Source organism: Mobula birostris, chromosome 5 (assembly GCF_030028105.1).
Source record: "Mobula birostris isolate sMobBir1 chromosome 5, sMobBir1.hap1, whole genome shotgun sequence".
In the NCBI taxonomy this organism is placed as follows: Eukaryota; Metazoa; Chordata; class Chondrichthyes; order Myliobatiformes; family Myliobatidae; genus Mobula; species Mobula birostris.
Genome location: NC_092374.1, coordinates 37595981 through 37616944, shown reverse-complemented (window position 1 = coordinate 37616944; position 20964 = coordinate 37595981). Strand labels below are relative to the sequence as shown.

The 20964-nt window shown below is 40.5% G+C and overlaps 1 protein-coding gene across 9 annotated transcripts in view; it reads left to right on the top strand.

Moving 5' to 3' along the window:
- The window catches only part of polk (polymerase (DNA directed) kappa), an 80662-nt gene that overhangs the window by 33628 nt on the left and 26070 nt on the right, over positions 1-20964 (top strand). For 8 of the 9 annotated variants that reach the window (XM_072257892.1, XM_072257891.1, XM_072257895.1 and 5 more), the window contains exons 4-7: positions 337-489; positions 11570-11701; positions 14817-14955; positions 18646-18921. In XM_072257892.1, coding sequence (XP_072113993.1) covers positions 337-489; positions 11570-11701; positions 14817-14955; positions 18646-18921 — 700 coding nt within the window. Of the gene's footprint in view, positions 1-336; positions 490-11569; positions 11702-12455; positions 12541-14816; positions 14956-18645; positions 18922-20964 lie in introns of those variants that run through there. The other variant, XM_072257896.1, reaches the window with a different exon arrangement.

Sequence of the window (20964 nt, the reverse complement as noted above, 5' to 3'; positions counted from 1 at the left end):
AGGAATAGAAGCATACAAAGCAAGTACTTATGAATGGGGTTAGTTTAGGTTGGCATCCTGGTCAGCACAAACATTGTTCTGAACTTTTTCAAAAGTTTGACTTCTGTTAATGTCTCCAGTTTTCTCTCCTTTAATGAAAACCATCCTAAATTATGTGGTTTCTTCACATGATTGGTTTCTCTTTGCAGGTACCATTCTAATCCTGTGTGTGGGAGCTATGACAAACAAACAAAAACTTAGTACAAATATATGTATTTAGAGCCTAGATTGCATAACCAAGAACATCAATATTTTGTCTAATATGAATGTAATATTTGACTTCACCTAATTATCCAGGTGGATCGAATTGTGATTGAATTAAAGAAGAATCGTGACCTTAGTCACACAATTGTACATATTGACATGGATGCTTTTTATGCTGCTGTGGAGATGAAGGATAACCCAGAACTGAAAGACAAACCCATGGCTGTTGGATCAATGAGTATGCTGGTATGGATAATAATAAAATAAAATAATAATGCTTAGACTCCTGTATTTTGGAGTAGCATCAAATTATTGAGTTTTAACTATATTGCTATTCGTATGTAGATTATGTGTTTAATATCTGAATGAAAAGTATTAGAATATCTAATAGCTTACAATATTGATATACAGTGCAGTATTATTTGGATCGTAAGTTTAAATGTATCCTCATTAATATTAAGTTTGTAAGTTTATTAGTTTGCCAAAACTGGAACAATGAATGGTGTTTGTGTTAACTGCATTGAATTGACAAAGTGGTTATTGTGCTATTTGAAACAAAAGTCAATTTACACTACCTCTTGTAGTTCCAGAGAATGCTGTTTCTTGTACCAATGTACTTTTTATTCTGTTTTTAAATCCTCTTCCATGTATATTACCACTTTGTTTTTAATTGAATAGATGAGATTCCCCCCTCCCACAGAGATATGAAATATTGTGATAAACTTTGATTAATATGCAGTGAGTACATGGGCAAAGAGAATTCGATTACACCAAGTTCAAATTTAATTGTCATTCAAACATACATGAGTACCCATGAATAGAGCCAAACAAAGCCGCAGTACTCTGGGGCCAAGGTGCAAAACACAATACCAATAGTCATACATTGCGCATACTGTACAAGACAGCAGTTACATGTGACTACATGTATAGTCTGTCCCTGAGTCCATGAATGTTGCAGCAGCCTGCAGTCGAACACAATCCAGCTTGTCTTCTGCTGAGCAAGTATTAGAGGACAGCACCGACTCCAGCATGTAAGCATGCCTGATAAGCATGACATTTCAGGTTTTGAAGAATTGTCATAGACTTGAAACATTAACAAGAGAAAATTTGCAGATGCTGGAAATCCAAGCAACATACACAAAATGCTGGAGGAACTCAGCAGGCCAGGCAGCACCTATGGGGGAGAGAAAAGTACAGTTGACGTTTTGGGTCATGTCCCTGCCAAAGATGCTGCCTGGCCTGCTGAGTTCCTCCAGTATTTTGTGTTTGTGACTTGAATTATTGTCAGTTTCTCTATCTATAGCTGCTGCTTGACCAGGTATGTATGTCTATTATTCATCTAATCTTAGACGAAGGCCATAATTAAACTATGAAGAATTTTAATAGCATACTGCTTTGTTTAAAAATTAGAAAAGTTGATCTGTCCTTTGTAACTCCATATCAGTTGTTTATCTCTAAAGCTAAACTAAGAAAATCGAAGACAATTCAAAATTCTTCATACTTGTATAATTTAGTTGGGGAAGCTATTCTGGGATTCTCCACATAAATGCAGAGAATTAGAGTTTAAGATTTATCAGTGTTGCCTTTATAATACGCGATATTTTTGTGTACTAACTAAGTGATTAAGGTTAAATAAAAATACATCAGTGGCAATGGAAAATCAAGTACTGTTGAACCCATGATCTATGATTTTATATTTTGTTCACTCCTTATTGACTGACTTACTGACATAGAGGATATTGAGTATGAGCTTTGGAAATCTGAAATAAAAACAGAAAATGTTGGAAACACTTAACAGGTTAGGCAGCATCTGTGGAAACCCGAGCCTTGTGGCCCATCATGCCAGTGCTTATGCCGGTTTCTGTGGCGTGAAGCGACTGAGAGTACGAGACTCCCCCCCGATAGGAAGCCAGTCTATCGCGAGGTTAACCCCCAGATTTTCAGCTGGGTGGACTGGAGCAGTGTGTGGTTAAGTGCCTTGCTCAAAGACACAACACGCTGCCTTGGCCGAGACTCAAACCCACGACCTTCAGATCGTGAGCCCAATGCCCTAACCACTTGGCCACGCGCCACAAAGGCAATTCGTTAGACTTTAGTCCTAATAAGTGATAAAAGTCACAGATTTGAGGAGTTCTGCAAAAGAATACAAGTCAGAGCAACTGCCCCTTCTCTAGAAAGGCTATCCACGTACTAGTCAAATTGCTCTTCTGGATGCATTTTAAAAATCCCATTCTGTCTAGGCCTTTAACACTAGGATATCCCAATTGATATTGGGGAAGTTAAAATCACTTCTTATTATAGCCTATTATTCTGACATATTTTTGTGAGTTAACTAAATTTCTGCTCCTTAATCTCCTGCTGGCTAATGGGAGGCTGTAGCAAAGTGATGTCCAACCCTCATCTTTGGTTTTGTTTCTGAACATATGGCCTCATTTAAAGAGTCTTCTAGGATGTTCTCCCTCATTTCTGCAGTAATTGAACTTCTTAATTAATATTTAAATGTCAGCTCCGCAATTTTGTGCATCTGACACCCCATTACTACTCCTATTATGTCTGACAAAATACATCCTGGAATATTAACTTGCCAGCCCTTCCCTTGTTGTAACCATCTCTCTATAACAATATTCTCGTATGACATGTTCTAAACCTAAACCAGTAACTCTCCCCATCTATTTCTCTACTGCATTGATGACTGTATTGGTGCTGCATCCTGGTCCTATGTGAAACTTGTCAATTTTATCAACTTTGCCACCAACTTTCACCTGCTCACAAATTCAGTTGGTCAAATGACACCCTTGTTCCCTTTCTTGATCTCTGCCTCCATCTCTGGAGACAGATATCTTTCGACATCTTAGATTATGAGGACCCTCAGTCCCCGTTTATTGTTATTTCGAAATGCATGCATGCATTAAGAAATTATACAATGTTCCTCCAGAGTGATATCACAAAAAAAAGGACAAACCAAAGACTAACACTGGCAAAACCACATTATTATAACATATAGTTACAGCAGTGCAAAGCAATAAAATAATTTGATAAAGAGCGAACCATGGACACGCTAAAAAAAAACTACTGATGCCCACAGTTATCTTGATTGCATCTGTTCCCACTCTTACACTTACAAGACTACTATTGTATTCTCTCAGTTCTTCCATCCACACTGCAGTTATTTTCATGATGGGGCTTCTCATTTCAGGACATCTGAGCTGCCATCTCCTTTTCTGAAAACAGGGACTCATTTCCACCTCTATTAACACAGCCCTCATCTGCATATCCTCCTTTTCCCTCATAACTGCCCTCACCCCATCCCCCCCCCGACATAACAGGGATAATGAGCCCCTTGTCCACACCTATTGTCCCTTGAGCCTCGACATCCAACATATTCTCTGCAACTTGCACAATCTCAGCAGGAGCCCACCACCAGACACATCTTCCCTTCTCTGCTTTCCGCCCAGATCATTCTGTCCATGAATCTCTTGTTCCCTTGTCCGCTAGTCTCTCCCCTCTGATTTCCTTTCAGGCACTTACCCCTTTTGCCATCCCAAACGTTATAGCTGGAACTATACCTCCTCCCTCATCACCATTCAGGACCATAAACAGTCCTTCCAGGTGAGACAACGCTTCACACATCCGTGTCATTTATTGCATCTGGTGCTCCTTCTGTGGCCTCTTCTGCATCGGTGAGACCTGATGCAGATTGAGGGATCACTTTGTTAATCATCTTCGATCTGTCATCCGTAACAACCAGGACTTCCTGGTGACCAACCTTTTTATTCTACTTCCCATTCCTACAATGTTGTGTCTGCCCATGGCTTCCTCTACTGCCAAATTGAGGCTAGAAGTATCCCGTATTCCATCTTGGTAGCCTCCAACTTGACAGCACCAGCATTAATTTCTCAGATTTCCAGTAACCACTCCCCTCTGCTTTCCTACCTGCCCCCACCCAACTTTCTTTTCCTTTAATCTTCTAGCCCATTACCCCTTCTCCTTCCCCTCCCGTCTTCACAACCTGCTATCACTACACTTCCCCTCTTCTGATTCTCCAGCTCCTTCCCTTCATTCCATGGTCTACTGCCCTCTTGTATCAGATTGCATTCTTTTCAGCCCTTTGCCTCTTCCATCTATCCCCTGTCAGCTTTTTCACATAAATCCTTTTCAACCACACTTACCTACCTTCCCCTCTCACCTGGATTCACCTGTAACATGCCAGATTGTGCTCTTCCCCTCCCCCCACCCCTTTATTTTGAGTTTTTCCTTCTTTCTTTCGTCGTTATGAAGGGTCTCATCCCAAAACATCAACTGTTCATTTCTCTCCATTTACGCTACCTGATCTACTGAGTTCCTCCAGCATTTTTGCATGTTGCTCCCATTCCAGCATCTGGAGTTTTCTTGTATTCTCATGTGCTAATCAATGCTCTTGGTTAATTTTCCTTAATAGTCAGACTGCTTGCATCAAGATAGGTGAATTTAATCTAGTAATACTCCCATGTGCATTGTCGCACCAATGTACTGTATGCTCAGTCAACTAGAGTGGATTAATTTTCCTTCTATATTTGGATCTGTCCTCAACTGTACATATGCTCTGTCTAATTAGTTTAAACTTTCTACAACAGTACTAGCACACCATCCTGTATATACTGTACATTTAAATGATTACAGTTTGTACACACACTATCTTCCCCAGAAGCAGTGCTGGTGATCTGGAAGTCTGAGGCCCTCCTTTGGTACACCTCCTTAAGCAAACTTGTATCTTGTTATCCAGATACCGGTTCCTATACAGTACTTGATAGCACATGGCATAGGAAGTAACTTAGAGATTCCAACTTGAGAGGTACGGTATTTTAGTCTGCTCTCTAAATTCATGTTAAAGCATCTCATCCCCTTTTGTTTTCAAGCTATGTTGTTAGTATCAATGTGAATAACAAACTTTTGTTGTTTACACTTTCTCTTGAGAAGGCCTTGAGTCGCTCTGTGATATTTTAACCCAATTACCTGGGAGGCAACACAGCATTCTGGTCTTGTATTTACATTAGCAGAAACACCTGTCTATTCCCCTCCCTATCAAATTCAATACTTTTGCACTTGGATTCTTGCTCCTCCCTCTTGTGTAGATGAGACACTGACAGTATCATTACCTCGGTTCTGGTTGCATTCCACAGAGATACATTCACTCCCACTGTATTTGTTTGACATTTCTCTGATGACCCATCTGCTTCCTTTCCTCTGTGTCATATATTCCTTTCCTTAAAAAAATGTGCTACCCAAGTAGCCTTGTAGATGCATTGTAGTGCATTCAGCAGGCGCCAAAACTCCAAAGTACAATATCTAAGCTGAAAAACTGAAGGCTGTATATGCTTCGCAGTACGGAGTGCCTGCGGTCATGCAGGTGGGAAGGAGGCATTTGAAACTACCATGTGCTGACAACTATAACACGGGGCTGAGCAAGAGGGAACAGACTTGTATTAGTATAATATTCTACCCAGTCTCTCACTTCACACCTTCGTGGAATTTTTTGAGGATGTAACTATGAAAATGGACAAGGGAGAGCCAGTGGATGTAGTGTACCTAGACTTTCAGAAAGCCTTTGATAAAGTCCCACATAGGAGATTAGTGGGCAAAATTAGTGCACATGGTATTGGGGACAGAGTACTGACATGAATTGAAAATTGGCTGGCTGACAGAAAACAAAGAGTAGCGATTAACGGGTCCCTTTCGGAATGGCAGGTGGTGACCAGTAGGGTACTGCAGGGTTCAGTGCTGGGACCGCAGCTGTTTACAATATATATTAATGATTTAGGTGAGGGAATTAAAAGTAACATTAGCAAATTTGCCGATGACCCAAAGCTGGGTGGCAGTGTGAAATGTGAGGAGGATGTTATGAGAATGCAGGGTGACTTGGACAGGCTGAGTGAGTGGGCAGATGCATGGCAGATGCAGTTTAATGTGGATAAATGTGAGGTTATCCACTTTGGTGGTAAGAACAGGAAGGCAGATTATTATCTAAATGGATTCAAGTTAGGAAAAGGGGAAGTACAACGAGATCTAGGTGTTCTTGTACATAAGTCACTGAAAGCAAGCATGCAAGTACAGCAGGCAGTGAAGAAAGCTAATGGCATGCTGGCCTTCATAACAAGGGGAATTGAGTATAAGAGCAGAGACATCAAAGTTGCTGGTGAACGCAGCAGGCCAGGCAGCATCTCTAGGAAGACGTACGGTCGACGTTTTGGGCTGAGACCCTTCCTTTATTTAAAAAAAAGCTGTGAGAGTCAGTAGGCTTATAGTAGACATCAGTAGATAAGCTGTCTCCAGAGATAGAGACAGAAAGATCTAAAAAGGGGAGGGAGCTGTCAGAAATGGACCAGGTAAACTTGAGGGCAGGGTGAAAGTTGGAGGCAAAGTTAATGAAGTCAACGAGCTCAGCATGCGTGCAGGAAGCAGCGCCAATGCAGTCGTCAATGTAGTGTCGGAAAAGTGGGGGACAGATACCAGAATAGGTTTGGAACATAGATCGTTCCATAAAGTCAACAAAAGGACAGGCATAGCTAGGACCCATACGGGTGTCCATAGCTACACCTTTAGTTCGGAGGAAGTGGGAGGACGCAAAGGAGAAATTATTAAGAGTAAGGACTAATTCCGCTAGACGGAGCAGAGTGGTGGTAGAGGGGAACTGATTATGTCTGGAATCCAAAAAGAAGCTGAGAGCTTTGAGACCTTCCTGATGGGGGATGGAAGTATATAGGGACTGGACGTCCATGGTGAAAATAAAGCGGTGTGGGCCAGGGAACTTAAAATCATCGAAAAGTTTAAGAGTGTGAGAAGTGTCACGAACATAGGTAGGAAGGGATTGAACAAGGGGGGATAAAACTGTGTCGAGGTATGCAGAAACGAGTTTGGTGGGGCAGGAGCAAGCTGAGACAATAAGTCTGCCAGGACAGGCAGGTTTGTGGATCTTGGGTAGGAGGTAGAAACGGGAAGTGCGAGGTGTGGGAAGTATAAGGTTGGTAGCAGTGGATGGGAGATCTCCTGAGCGGATGAAGTCGGTGATGGTGTGGGAGACAATGGCCTGGTGCTCCTTAGTGGGGTCACGATCGAGGGGTAAATAAGAGGAGGTATCCGCGAGTTGTCGCTGTGCCTCGGCAAGGTAGAGGTCAGTACGTCAGACTACAACAGCACCCCCCTTATCGGCGGGTTTAATAGTAAGGTTAGGATTAGTGCGGAGGGAGTGGAGAGCAGAGCGTTCGGAAGGAGTGAGGTTGGAATGGGAACAAGGTGCGGTGAAGTCGATACGGTTGATGTCCCGTCGGCAGTTAGCGATAAAGAGATCCAGAGCAGGCAGAAGACCAGAGCGGGGTGTCCATGAAGAGGAGGAGGGTTGAAGACGGGAGAAGGGGTCATCAGTTGGGGTGGAAGAGTCCTTGCCGAAGAAGTAGGCTCGGAGACGGCAGAAGAAGAGTTCCGTATCATGGCGAACGTGGAACTCGCTGAGGTGTGGGCGAAGGGGGACAAAGGTGAGGCCCTTATTGAGGGCAGAGCGTTCTGCCTCAGAAAGTTGTAGGTCAGAGGGCATGGATGAGAGCTGGGATCAGAGGCAGAGAGGTCCTTCTGCAGCTGTACAGGGCCCTGGTGAGACCACACGGTCTTCTGCCTGCTCTGGATCTCTTTATTGCTAACAGCCGATGGGATATCAACCGTCTCGAGTTCACCGCACCTTGTTCCCATTCCAACCTCACTCCTTCCGAACGCTCTGCTCTCCACTCCCTCCGCACTAATCCTAACCTTACTATTAAACCCGCCGATAAGGGGGGTGCTGTTGTAGTCTGGCGTACTGACCTCTACCTTGCCGAGGCACAGCGACAACTCGCGGATACCTCCTCTTATTTACCCTTCGATCGTGACCCCACTAAGGAGCACCAGGCCACTGTCTCCCACACCATCACCGACTTCCTCCGCTCAGGAGATCTCCCATCCACTGCTACAAACCTTATATTTCCCACACCTCGCACTTCCCGTTTCTACCTCCTACCCAAGATCCACAAACCTGCCTGTCCTGGCAGACCTATTGTCTCAGCTTGTTCCTGCCCCACTGCACTCGTTCCTGCATACTTCGACACAGTTTTATCCCCCCTTGTTCAATCCCTTCCTACCTATGTTCGTGACACTTCTCACACTCTTAAACTTTTCGATGATTTTAAGTTCCCTGGCCCCACCGCTTTATTTTCACCATGGATGTCCAGTCCTTATATACTTCCATCCCCCATCAGGAAGGTCTCAAAGCTCTCTGCTTCTTTTTGGATTCCAGATCTAATCAGTTGCCCTCTACCACCACTCTGCTCCATCTAGCGGAATTAGTCCTTACTCTTAATAATTTCTCCTTTGGCTCCTCCCACTTCCTCCAAACTAAAGGTGTAGCTATGGGCACCCATATGGGTCCTAGCTATGCCTGCCTTTTTGTTGGGTTTGTGGAACAATCTATGTTCCGTGCCTATTCTGGTATCTGTCCCCCACTTTTCCTTCGCTACATCAACGACTGCATTGGCGCTGCTTCCTGCACGCATGTAGAACTCGTTGACTTTATTAACTTTGCCTCCAACTTTCACCCTGCCCTCAAGTTTACCTGGTCCATTTCCGACACCTCCCTCCTCTTTCTAGATCTTTCTGTCTCTGTCTCTGGAGACAGCTTATCCACTAATGTCTACTATAAGCCTACTGACTCTCACAGCTATCTGGACTATTCCTCTTCTCACCCTGTCTCTTGCAAAAATGCCATCCCCTTCTCGCAATTCCTCCGTCTCCGCCGCATCTGCTCTCAGGATGAGGCTTTTCATTCTAGGACGAGGGAGATGTCTTCATTTTTTAAAGAAAGGGGCTTCCCTTCCTCCACTATCAACTCTGCTCTTAAACGCATCTCCCCCATTTCACGTACATCTGCTCTCACTCCATCCTCCCGCCACCCCACTAGGAATAGGGTTCCCCTGGTCCTCACCTACCACCCCACCAGCCTCCGGGTCCAACATATTATTCTCCGTAACTTCCGCCACCTCCAACGGGATCCCACCACTAAGCACATCTTTCGCTCCCCCCCCCCTCTGCATTCCGCAGGGATCGCTCCCTACGCAACTCCCTTGTCCATTCGTCCCCCCCATCCCTCCCCACTGATCTCCCTCCTGGCACTTATCCGTGTAAGCGGAACAAGTGCTACACATGCCCTTACACTTCCTCCCTTACCACCATTCAGGGCCCCAAACAGTCCTTCCAGGTGAGGCAACACTTCGCCTGTGAGTCGACGGGGGTGATATACTGCGTCCGGTGCTCCCGATGTGGCCTTTTATATATTGGTGAGACCGGACGCAGACTGGGAGACCGCTTTGCTGAACATCTACGCTCTGTCCGCCAGAGAAAGCAGGATCTCCCAGTGGCCACACATTTTAATTCCACATCCCATTCCCATTCTGACGTGTCTATCCACGGCCTCCTCTACTGTAAAGATGAAGCCACACTGAGGTTGGAGGAACAACACCTTATATTCTGTCTGGGTAGCCTCCAACCTGATGGCATGAACATCGACTTCTCTAACTTCCGCTAGGCCCCACCTCCCCCTCGTACCCCATCTGTTACTTATTTTTATGCACACATTCTTTCTCTCACTCTCCTTTTTCTCCCTCTGTCCCTCTGAATATACCTCTTGCCCATCCTCTGGGTCCCCCCCCCCCCTTGTCTTTCTTCCCGGACCTCCTGTCCCATGATCCTCTCGTATCCCCTTTTGCCAATCACCTGTCCAGCTTTTGGCTCCATCCCTCCCCCTCCTGTCTTCTCCTATCATTTTGGATCTCCCCCTCCCCCTCCAACTTTCAAATCCCTTACTCTTCCTTCAGTTAGTCCTGACGAAGGGTCTCGGCCTGAAACGTCGACTGTACCTCCTCCTAGAGATGCTGCCTGGCCTGCTGCGTTCACCAGCAACTTTGATGTGTGTTGCTTGAATTTCCAGCATCTGCAGAATTCCTGTTGTTTGAGGAAGGACATTCTTGCTATTGAGGGAGTGCAGCATTGGTTCACAAGGTTAATTCCCAGGATGGCGGGACTGTCATATGTTGAAAGATTGGAGCGACTGGGCTTGTATACTCTGGAATTTAGAAGGCTGAGAGGGGATCTTATTGAAACATATAAGATTATTAAGGGATTGGACACGCTGGAGGCAGGAAGCATGTTCCCGCTGATGGGTGAGTCCAGAACCCAGAGGCCACAGTTTAAGAATAAGGGGTAGGCCATTTAGAACGGAGTTGAGGAAAAACTTTTTCACCCAGAGAGTGGTGGATGTATGGAATGCTCTGCCCCAGAAGGCTGTGGAGGCCAAGTCTCTGGATGCTTTCAAGAAAGAGATGGATAGAGCTCTTAAAGATAGCGGAGTCAAAGGTTATGGGGATAAGGCAGGAACTGGATACTGATTGTGGATGATCAGCCATGATCACAGTGAATGGCAGTGCTGGCTCGAAGGGCCGAATGGCCTACTCCTGCACCTATTGTCTGTTGTCTATAACATAATCATGGTTATAATACTGAGATTTATTTACTTATTTATTTAGAGATATATCATGGAACAGACCCTTTAGACCCAACGTGCCACACCACCCAGCAGCCCACCTATTTAATCCTAGACTAATCACAGGACGATTTATAATGACTAGTTAATGTACCAGTGACGTGTTTGGAAACCAGAGCATCTGGAAGAAACCTACGCAGTCACGGGGAAAAGGTATAAACTCCTTACAAGCGTAGCTGGAATTGAACTCCAAACTCCAACACTCCAAGCTGTAATAGTGTTGCACTAACTGCTTGTTACCGTAGTGCCTATGTGGACGGCTTCTCTATTTTCACAGAAGAAGCTCATACAAACAATAGCAAGAGAATTGAACCTGTGAATTTACTGTGAACTCCTTTGCCTGACAATGGTACTGCTCACAAGAAGCATATGTGAGAATGCAGACCTCCATAGACTTGTAGTTATGGAGTTGTACCAGTTTGTAGGCCTTTGCACACTGCACACTTATTCTAGTTAAGTAGCACAGCAGATTTGCATTTTAAATTTACCCAAAGAAATATTTCTAGTCATTTGGATATGATTATTCATCACACTGTTCAATTGCTTTCTAAATATGCTTTAAAGTGTATTGTATCCAACTATTCTGTGTTTAATAATTTAATGATTATGTTTATTTTAGAAATCTACATTTTTAGTTTTATAGAGTTTTATGATTGTTATTAATTTTAGTAGATAGCTGTTGTAGTTATGAGAGTTGCTTATCTAACACAATAATTTTTATTCTTTTAGTCAACATCAAATTATCATGCTCGGAAATATGGAGTACGTGCAGCTATGCCTGGGTTTATTGCTAAGAAGCTGTGTCCAAATTTAACTATTGTTCCAGCACACTTTGATAAGTATCGAGCAGTAAGCAAAGAGGTGTGTCTAATTTTTCGGTAATATTCCATTGTTTTGTTTATTGCTGTTTCTGCTAGATTTGCCTGCTATATCTTTACTATAAATTTACCATTGCTTTCCTTGTATTATTTTCCCATAATTTAATTTAAGATATTTTACTTATACTTTCATTGTAGTTCTAAGATATGAAAAATTCCCAGTAAAGCATCTTTGTAATATTTTTCTATCTTGCTTTATCTTTTGCATACTAAATCCAAGTAATTGTTGCAAAGCTCTATGCACATTTTCAACCAATTTATTAGGAGTAAATAAGGAACCGTTCAATCTCACCACTTCCACTATAGAACATCCCACTCTGGTTATCAATCTACAGAAAGTACAGGGCACTTGAGTGGTGCACATTTGGAAGCTGAGCTCCAAGGCATCACTGATTTGTTTATTGAAGCATATGTCAGGTCCTTGCACTAAATATTTGCAAACAGAGGTCATCAATCTGCCTGCATAATACTGCTCCCCCAACAATAAAGATTCACAAAGAAACCCTGGAATACCCAGACCACTTTTCAAATATTAAGATAAAACACTGATATGTATGATGAGATTCACCATCACCTAAGTGCACCAATATAGCCTATTGAGGTAAAATGTTCAAAAATCAAGTAATCAAGCTGATTTTTTAAAAAATCATGTGTATCAAGGGCAGTAGAGTACATTCAGAGATATGAGCCTCATCAGCCAATTCCACAGATAAATTATTGTCAACCCCTACAGGACTGCTTAAGAAGAAGAAGGATTTAGTCCTGTAGAACAAGAAGAAAAAATAAGTTTCTGTCTATTTCCTTAGAGGAAGACTAATGAAGGTAGGATATTTGATATAGTCTACATGGGTTTTAGCAAGCCTCCTCATCAAATTTCCATTGATTCCAAACCAGATCTATTTAAGAGTATTCCATCTAGCTCCCTTCCACTACATTTTCTCCATAGCCTTGTTTTTTTTTTTCATTTCTATAAAGGATGATAATCTCACAATGATGTTACAGTCATGCAGCAGGACAAAAGCCTTTCAGATCACAGTGTCTGTGCCAACTATCAGTTATCCAACTAAGCTATTACTAACCTCATTTCTCCCATGTTTCTATCAGTAACCTACAAGCTAGGAGCAGTTGGTAGCAATCACTTAACATAGCCGCTTACGCGCATTTGGGATGTGAGTGAAAACTATGTGGTTATAGTGAGAAAGTACAAATTCCACAGACACTAGACCAGGGAACATGATTGAACCCAGGTAACTGGAGCTATGATGCAGCAGGCCCACTAGTTACACTGCTGTGCCACCCTTGAACTCTCAAAGACAATGACTGTCAATAGTAGATTGATTAAAATAAAGTAGTGGTGTTCCAGAAGCAATATTGAAGGGAATGGAGGGATATTGATCTGTGTAGGCAGAAGGGATTAGTTTAATTTGGTATCACACTTGGCACAGACTTCATAGATAGAAGGACCTGTTCCTGTGCTATACTGTTCTAAGTTCCTAATTTCTAGGTGAAATCAGAAATCTTTATTAAGTGGCTAGAATGGAAGAACTGCTGATACTTTTGAGGTTGTAAAGCCTGAGGATATTGTAGGGATAGGCAAGGATGAATACTGGAAAATTTATATGGATTCATGATAAAGTCAGCAATTCTGCAAGTGTTGCTAAATGTGAATTTGTATAAGTTAAAACAGGAGTTTTTGATTACTTCAAACTTATGGATGGTAGGGGGAAATAGATGAGGAAATTAGATTTTTAAGATATGAAAATAAATACATATTTCAGGGCTTCAATACCAGATTCAAAGATTTTTCTCCTGGAATATCCTTACTGAGTCCAGTTAATTTTGTGTTTCCCTAAGCCTTGTACCTACAGATTCCTCATTCCTCTGGTCTAGAGTTCTCGTAGGCTTTCTACTTCCCTCCTTTAGTATTTCCTTAAATGCGAGCACCTCTCCTGCATCCATTTTCACTACTGCATCACTTTTTATTTCATTGTTATGAAGTAGTCTAGAAGTTAAAATTAAAGAAATTATTTTATACTATTTGCTTTTAGAAATAAAAAATTGTTTCAGAAATAATTTGTTCAGAATTGTGGGATTTTTAGGGTATATTTAATATCACGTTTACTTTGGATATTTAAACCTATTGTAATTAGTATTCTTAGGTTAAAACTTGTTTTTAATCTTCGTAGGAAGGTTTTCATGTGAAATATTTTCAGATAAGTAATTCACCTAAACTTGTTGAAACATTTGAATGGCAAATTGCTGACTATTCAAAATTTAGTTTTCCATATAATCTTATCCAAAGGTCAAAGCTTTATGACTTTGCATAACACCAATTACAATGAAATTATTTAAAGCATTTTCCTTCATTTAAAACATTTATCAGCAGATGTTACTATAATGTGAAATGGGCATGAAATAATTTTCTCTACATTCATGTACTTTATAAATTTGTCTTGTGTAGAGAACATTTCTATCAACTACAATGTGGTAATGACAATAAGCAGGAATTTTTGTTAAGACTGAGCATGTTTAATACTAAAAGCACATATTAAAGGGTGTTTTAATACACAACAGAAGAGACAGAACAACACAATATGTAATAGAAATAATGTAGATTTTTTTCTGGACTAGGTATCAGATCTTGTACTGCTCATAAGACCTCTCTGTGTTACATACAATGTATTGTAATAATCTGTTTGTTATGGGCTTCAGTCATATTATTTTACATTGTTATGTAATATGTCTTCCACTATATATTGCAGCATGCTTCCTCATTTCTGTATTTACCTCCCTGTTTTGTGAAACCCTTTTTTCCCTGAAGTAACAGGAGATTCTATGGTAAACTGTAGTTTTTAAATTGATACTATCCTCTCAAGTAGGTCATAGCATTCTTTAAAAGGTTATATGTGCACAGAAAGTCTTTTGTAGTGAGAATATTTATTTTCTTCTCTTTAGTTATTACCTGATGGTTGATGGCCAGATAGATTGCAGAGTACAAACCCTTTGTTCCTTTTTTGATGGAAGAATGTGATGTATTGTTATGTGATCATCAGTACCTGTATAAAATTTTTAATATTTTTATATCTTCTCTGACAAAGGTACGAGAGATAATGGTAGACTATGACCCCAATTTCCTACCAGTAAGTCTTGATGAAGCCTACCTGGACATAACAGAGCATTTAGAACAAAGAGAGAATTGGCCAGAACACAAAAGGACATATTACTGCCATGGAGAAGGTAATTCAAAAATTAATAATTTTGCTTCCTCATATAAAAGTCATTCGGATCTCACACAGTACAACATTTGATACGGATAAATTTCATCGAGTAAATGATCCGGGTGATGGATTTCTGCCCAATTTGTACATTGTGTTTACCAGAGCTGGAAGGAAACACACATTTGACATAGGTGAGCCTCATGAAAAAGAATCAGGATTTTCTTTGAAATATAATTGCAATTTTTTGTAAAATAGATTTATCTCATTTCAATCCTATTATTTTAAGTCACAGATATATGGATTACTGACAAATTCAGAATTTATTGCCCATCCATAATTGCCTTTGAATTGAGTGACCTTGTTGGGTCACCTATGAGTCAACCACACTGTTGTGAGCCTGGACCTGGACCCACCCAGGCTGAGTAGGACAGCAGAGTTTTTAAATGCAGATCCAGTAGTTTTGTTGTATACATTACTGATGCACTTTAATTCCAAAATTTATTTATTCTTGCTGTGCTCAATTGGAATCCAAATTTAATGTCTCTTTTCACCTGGTTTGTCTTCCCGGTTGGAAGTGAAAACAACTACAGCAGATGCATGAAATCCAAAATAAAACAGAAAATGCTGGAAACACTTAACAGATTAGTCAGCAACTGTGGAAAAAGAAACAGAGTTGTGCAGAGTTTACAGAGAGCTTACAGAGAAATATAGATAGGTTAAATGAGTGGGTCGGAGTCTGACAGATGGAGTACTATGTTGGTAAATGCAAGGTCCTCTACTTTGGAAGGAAAAATGAAAGAGCAGATTATTATTTAAATAGAAAAAAATGCAGTATGCTGCTGTGCAGAGGGACTTGGCAGTGCTTGTGCATGAATCACAAAATGTTGGTTTGTAGGTACAGCAGGCTATCAAGAAGGCAAATTGAATGTTGGCCTTCATTGCTAGAGAGATTGAGTTCAAGAGCACAAACACGAGGAATTAAGAGGAGTTTAAGAGCAGGGAGGTTATGCTGCAACTATACAGGGTACTGGTGAGGCCACACCTGGAGTACTGTGTGCTGTTCTGGTCTCCTTACTTGAGGAAGGATATACTGGCTTTGGAGGCAGTGCAGAGGGGGTTCACCAGGTTGATTTCAGAGATGAGGGGGTTAGACTATGAGGAGAGATTGAGTTGCCTGGGACTATACTCGCTGGAATTCGGAAGAATGAGAGGAGAGCTTATAGAAACATAAAATTATGGAAGGGATTGATAAGAAAGGAACAGGAAAGTTGTTTCCACTGGTAGGTGAGACTAGAACTAAGAGATATAGCCTCAAGATTCGGGGGAATAGATTGCGGACGGAGATGAGGAGGAGCTGCTTTTCCCAGAGAGTGGTGAATCTGTGAAATTCTCTGCCCAATGAAACAGTGGAGGCTACCTCAGTAAATATATTTAAGAGAAGGTTGGATAGATTTTTGTATAGTAGGGGAATTAAGGATTATGGGGAAACGACAGGTAGGTGGAGATGAGTCCATGGTCGGGTCAGCCATGATCTTATTGAATTGCAGAGCAGGCTCGGCAGGACAGAGGGCCTTCTCCTGCTTCTATTTCTTATGTTCTTATGTTCCTATGTTAACATTTCAAAAGAGGAAGGTGAGAAAAAGTGTTAGTTTCAAGTTGCAGAGAGGGGAGGGAAAAGGTGGCTAGAACTAAAGGACATCTCCAATAGGGTGAGGCTAGATTGATATATTGATATGCTCTTTATTTGGCTCTTTGGTTAATAAATTAAGCGAGGCATGTAGAAAGAGAGAAAACAAATAAAGAGACATTTAACAATTTGTAAATGTAGGTTAGAGCTGTTGCAGAGGACAGATACCAAATGAAGTCTATTGGAAATAGGCATCAGATTAGACTGATATGGAGACAGAAATACTGAGTTCATTTTATAAAAAGGTATTCTTACAGTAGAATCAGCCAATTCTGAGAGTAACAGAAAGAATAAGTTACGTGAGATTTAATATTGAGACCCGAAGATTGCAGTGTGTCTAGATGTGAGATGAGGCATGATTCCTTTTGCTTACATTGGACTTGGTTGGCTTTGAGAAATTGACATGAAAAGAGACTTATTTGGGGACCTTTGAAGTCTATGTGGTATTGATTCACCTGCAGCATTATTTCAGCTGCCATTGCCAACTCAGGACTCAGTTGGTGGAGATAACAGAAAATATTAGGCAACTTTCGATCTAGCATTGGCCATCGTTGTTCTGGCATGGGTAATGCGGGCAACTTTATTATAGCTTTCTCAAATTATGGAACTGGCAAGTGCCAAGTGCCTAGTGCCTTCACTGAGAGATGCCATTGTGAGCCCCTTGTACTTACTGACAAAACAGGATGTTGTTATGATATTTATGCTAACTAATTAATTGTGCTGGATGTCCAAATACATGTAAAACATTGTTATTCTGTATAACTACAATAAATCCTATACAATCCAAACCAACATATGGTTATGTAAAAATGAGAAAATGCTTGAAATACACAGTAGTTCCACAGAGGCAAAAAACTCAAGTACTGATCAAGGTTATACAACAGAATATTAACTTGTATTTTTCCCATCCAGCTGCCATCAAAGCATTTAATTTTAGCATTTTATGATTTAATAACTGAAAGAAAACCACTATTTCCCATTTTTCTCTTGGAAATGCAGTTTCATAACTGAAGTTCAACTGTTGTTTATTGTTTAAAGAAAGATCGTAATGTCATTAAAATTATTCATATATTTTGGAGTTCTTTCTTTTGGTGTCATTTAGAAACTATCTTGTATTAAATAAAATAAATTATTGCATTGTTTCCATTCCCTCAATCTTCTTTATTCCATAAAATATTCCACCCTACATACCCTTTCTGCTTTTTATGATGGCTGATCAGCTTTCCACCTTTCTCTGCACAAACAAAGCACACTGCTGGAGGAAATCGGTGGGTCAGGCAGTATCTTTAGAAGGAATTAGACAGTGAATGTTTTGGGTTGGAACCCTTTTATCTGGACTTGAAACATCTGTTTCCCTCCATAGACACTGCCTTTCCTACAGTGTATTCCTCTGTTTGCGTTTTGATCCAGATTCATGCATCTACAGTGTCTTATTTCACCTCTTACCCTCTGACTTTCATGATATGCAAAAATTGGTTGATTACGTCTGCAGATACATATGAGGACAGCATTCACAGCTCACTCAGGGCAGTGAATTCCAAATATGTACAGTCGACTGAATATAAAGAATTTTCTCCTCACCTGAGGTCCTGAAGATCTGAACCCTTATTCTGAGATTATGCAACTCCCCCACCCTTTCCTAGACTTCCTTGTCTGAGGATATAGTTTATCGCCATCCATGTTGTCAGTCAGTCAGAATATGGTATTTCTCAATGACATCATTTCTCATTCTTTTAAACTCCAGCAATTTGTAGCCAATATTTAATGTCCACTCAAAGGAGCACCCCAACTTCCAGGAATCAATTTAGAGTCTACACTGCATTGTATGTTAAGTTTTTTTAAAAATAATGCAAGTGTTTTGATATAGAATGAAAGAAAATGATCAGATGAAATAATTATAGAAGTTCAAAGAAATATTTTTGATCAGCAGATTTCTAATAGAAGAGGAACTGTGCAATTTTAAGAAATAATCCAAATTCTGTATGTTTTGACACTGACAATTTAATTGAACTATTTATACAGCAAAAGAAAACATGGATAGTTTACAGCTATGCAATGAAGATGTGGGAAATATGGGAGATATTTCACCTATACTTTTCAAGGATAGCCCTCCCATGTTGTCACAGCAGGAACCAGTTCACAGTGCAGTGCAACAGACAGATGCTAGTCTGCAAAGCAATGAAAAAGAATCATACCAGCAGGAGAAAGAGCCAATTGTGTTTGGTATTACAGCAGAGGAGGCTGTTAAAGAACTGCGCTTCAGAATTGAACAGAAGACAAAATTAACAGCAAGTGCAGGTAATTTGTGCCTTTATAATTTCTTTAACTATTTTTTTTTCCTGTTTCAGTATTGGGCATGGGCATAGTTTTATAAAACAGCTGTGCACAATAAAGCATTATGCCAGTGCACAGCATTTAGTAGCTTAACATTGAAATAATAGCCAAAGAATAATGCAGTAGGATTATAAAATAAAATACAGCAGAAACAGGCCCTTTAGGCCATTGTATCCATGACAAACATTGACAGAAATCCTACAGTAATCTTATTATTTGTACCCTCCCCCCAGATTCTACCGTTCACCTATAAACTTGGTGGAGTTTATAATAGACAACTGATCTATCAGCCTGCATATCTTTGGGATGTGGGAGGAAACTGGGGCACCTGGAAGAAACCTAACCAGTCACAGGGAGAATCTCCAAACTCTGGTTGCTGGAGCTGTAAGACAGCAACACTTCTAGCAGTGTCATTGTACTACCCTTGACTTCTGACAGAATATCATTTACACAGTGCTGTACTGGCAGCATCAGACGCAACGTTGTACCCAAGATCCTGGAGTGGGATTTGAACCCAAGCTTGCTCTCAGAGGCCAAACTGTACCCTCTGAACCACTGCTGACAGAAAGATTAATAACCTGATAATGTCTTATGAACATAGTCACCATTGGCTCTGTAAAAACTCATGCTGGTCACTAGTAGATCAGTTGCAGTTAATTTACATTCTAATTCTTCTCAAAATCTTTGGCATTTTGTGAATTAAGCTTCCGGGCTGAAGATTTTCCACATCTTGTCTTTACAAGTAAAACAAGATTTTAATTTAAAAAGGCAAATAAAAACTGTAAAATACCAAATATGATTCTTCTTTCATGGACTAATGCAGCACAGAAATGTGCCTTTTTGGTCTATTATGTTCATGCCAACTTGTTTGCTCACCTACACTAATCTCTCTCATTTCTTTCTTTAATAGTCATTTTATTGATTTAAAAGGAACACAAATACAAACAAGAGGAGAATTATCTCAAATATATATAACAATACAGAGATTGAAATAGACATTATCAAAATCATACATAGTGTTAAGCTAGTATATAATATATAATAAAAAAGAAAACAGCAATTCTCCTCTTATCAGTTCATGAAGAGGAAAGAAAAAACTTTGAATTTTAAATGAAGGAAAAAAAACCCACTACGCTATACAAAAAAAGGGGAAAAAAAGTCCATTCTGAGGATACGACCAAAAAAAAAGAAAGACTTTCTGATCAAATCTAAAACTTCGGAAAAAAAAGAGTAATAAATCAAATTAAATGAAAATATTGAATAAAAGGTCGCCAGATTTGCTCAAATTTAAAGGATGTATCAAATGTCCAACAACACTAATCTCATTTGCCTGCATTAGATTTGTATCCTGTGCCTTGTCTATTCAAGTGCATTTCTAAATTCCTCTTTTATGTATTGATTACATCTTATTTCTGTACCTTTAATGGCAACACGTTCAAATGTCAACCACTCTCTGTATTAAAAAAAATCTTTCCCTTCAGATTCTCATTAAAATTCCTTCCTTTCAACTTAAAACTGTGTTCTATTTCTGTCCCTACCATGGAAAAAAAACATTCTGGCTACTTACCCTATCTATGCCATCATAATTTTATGTACTTCTGTCAGGTCACCTGTCAGCCTTCTTGAACAAGCCCAGCCTGTCCAATCTTTCCCTATAATTACAGTCCTCCAAGCCCCGCAAGATTCCGGTAAAATCTCCTCTACACTGTCTACAGTGCAACTTCCTATAGTGTGGAGACCAGAACTACACACAATACTTCGAGTCTGGCCTAACCGGATTTAGTAAAGTTGCCATATAATGTTCTTTGCCTCAACCTATGAAGACAAGCATATCAAATGTTTTCTCCATACCCTAAATACCTGTGTTGCCATCAGCAATGAACAAGGGACTTGAATCCCAAACATCCCTCTGTTCATCAACATTCCTTGGTACACTATTGTTTACTGTATAACTCCCGAAAGAAGCAAAGAGCAGATTTAAAACCTGTTAAATTGAAATTCCTATTT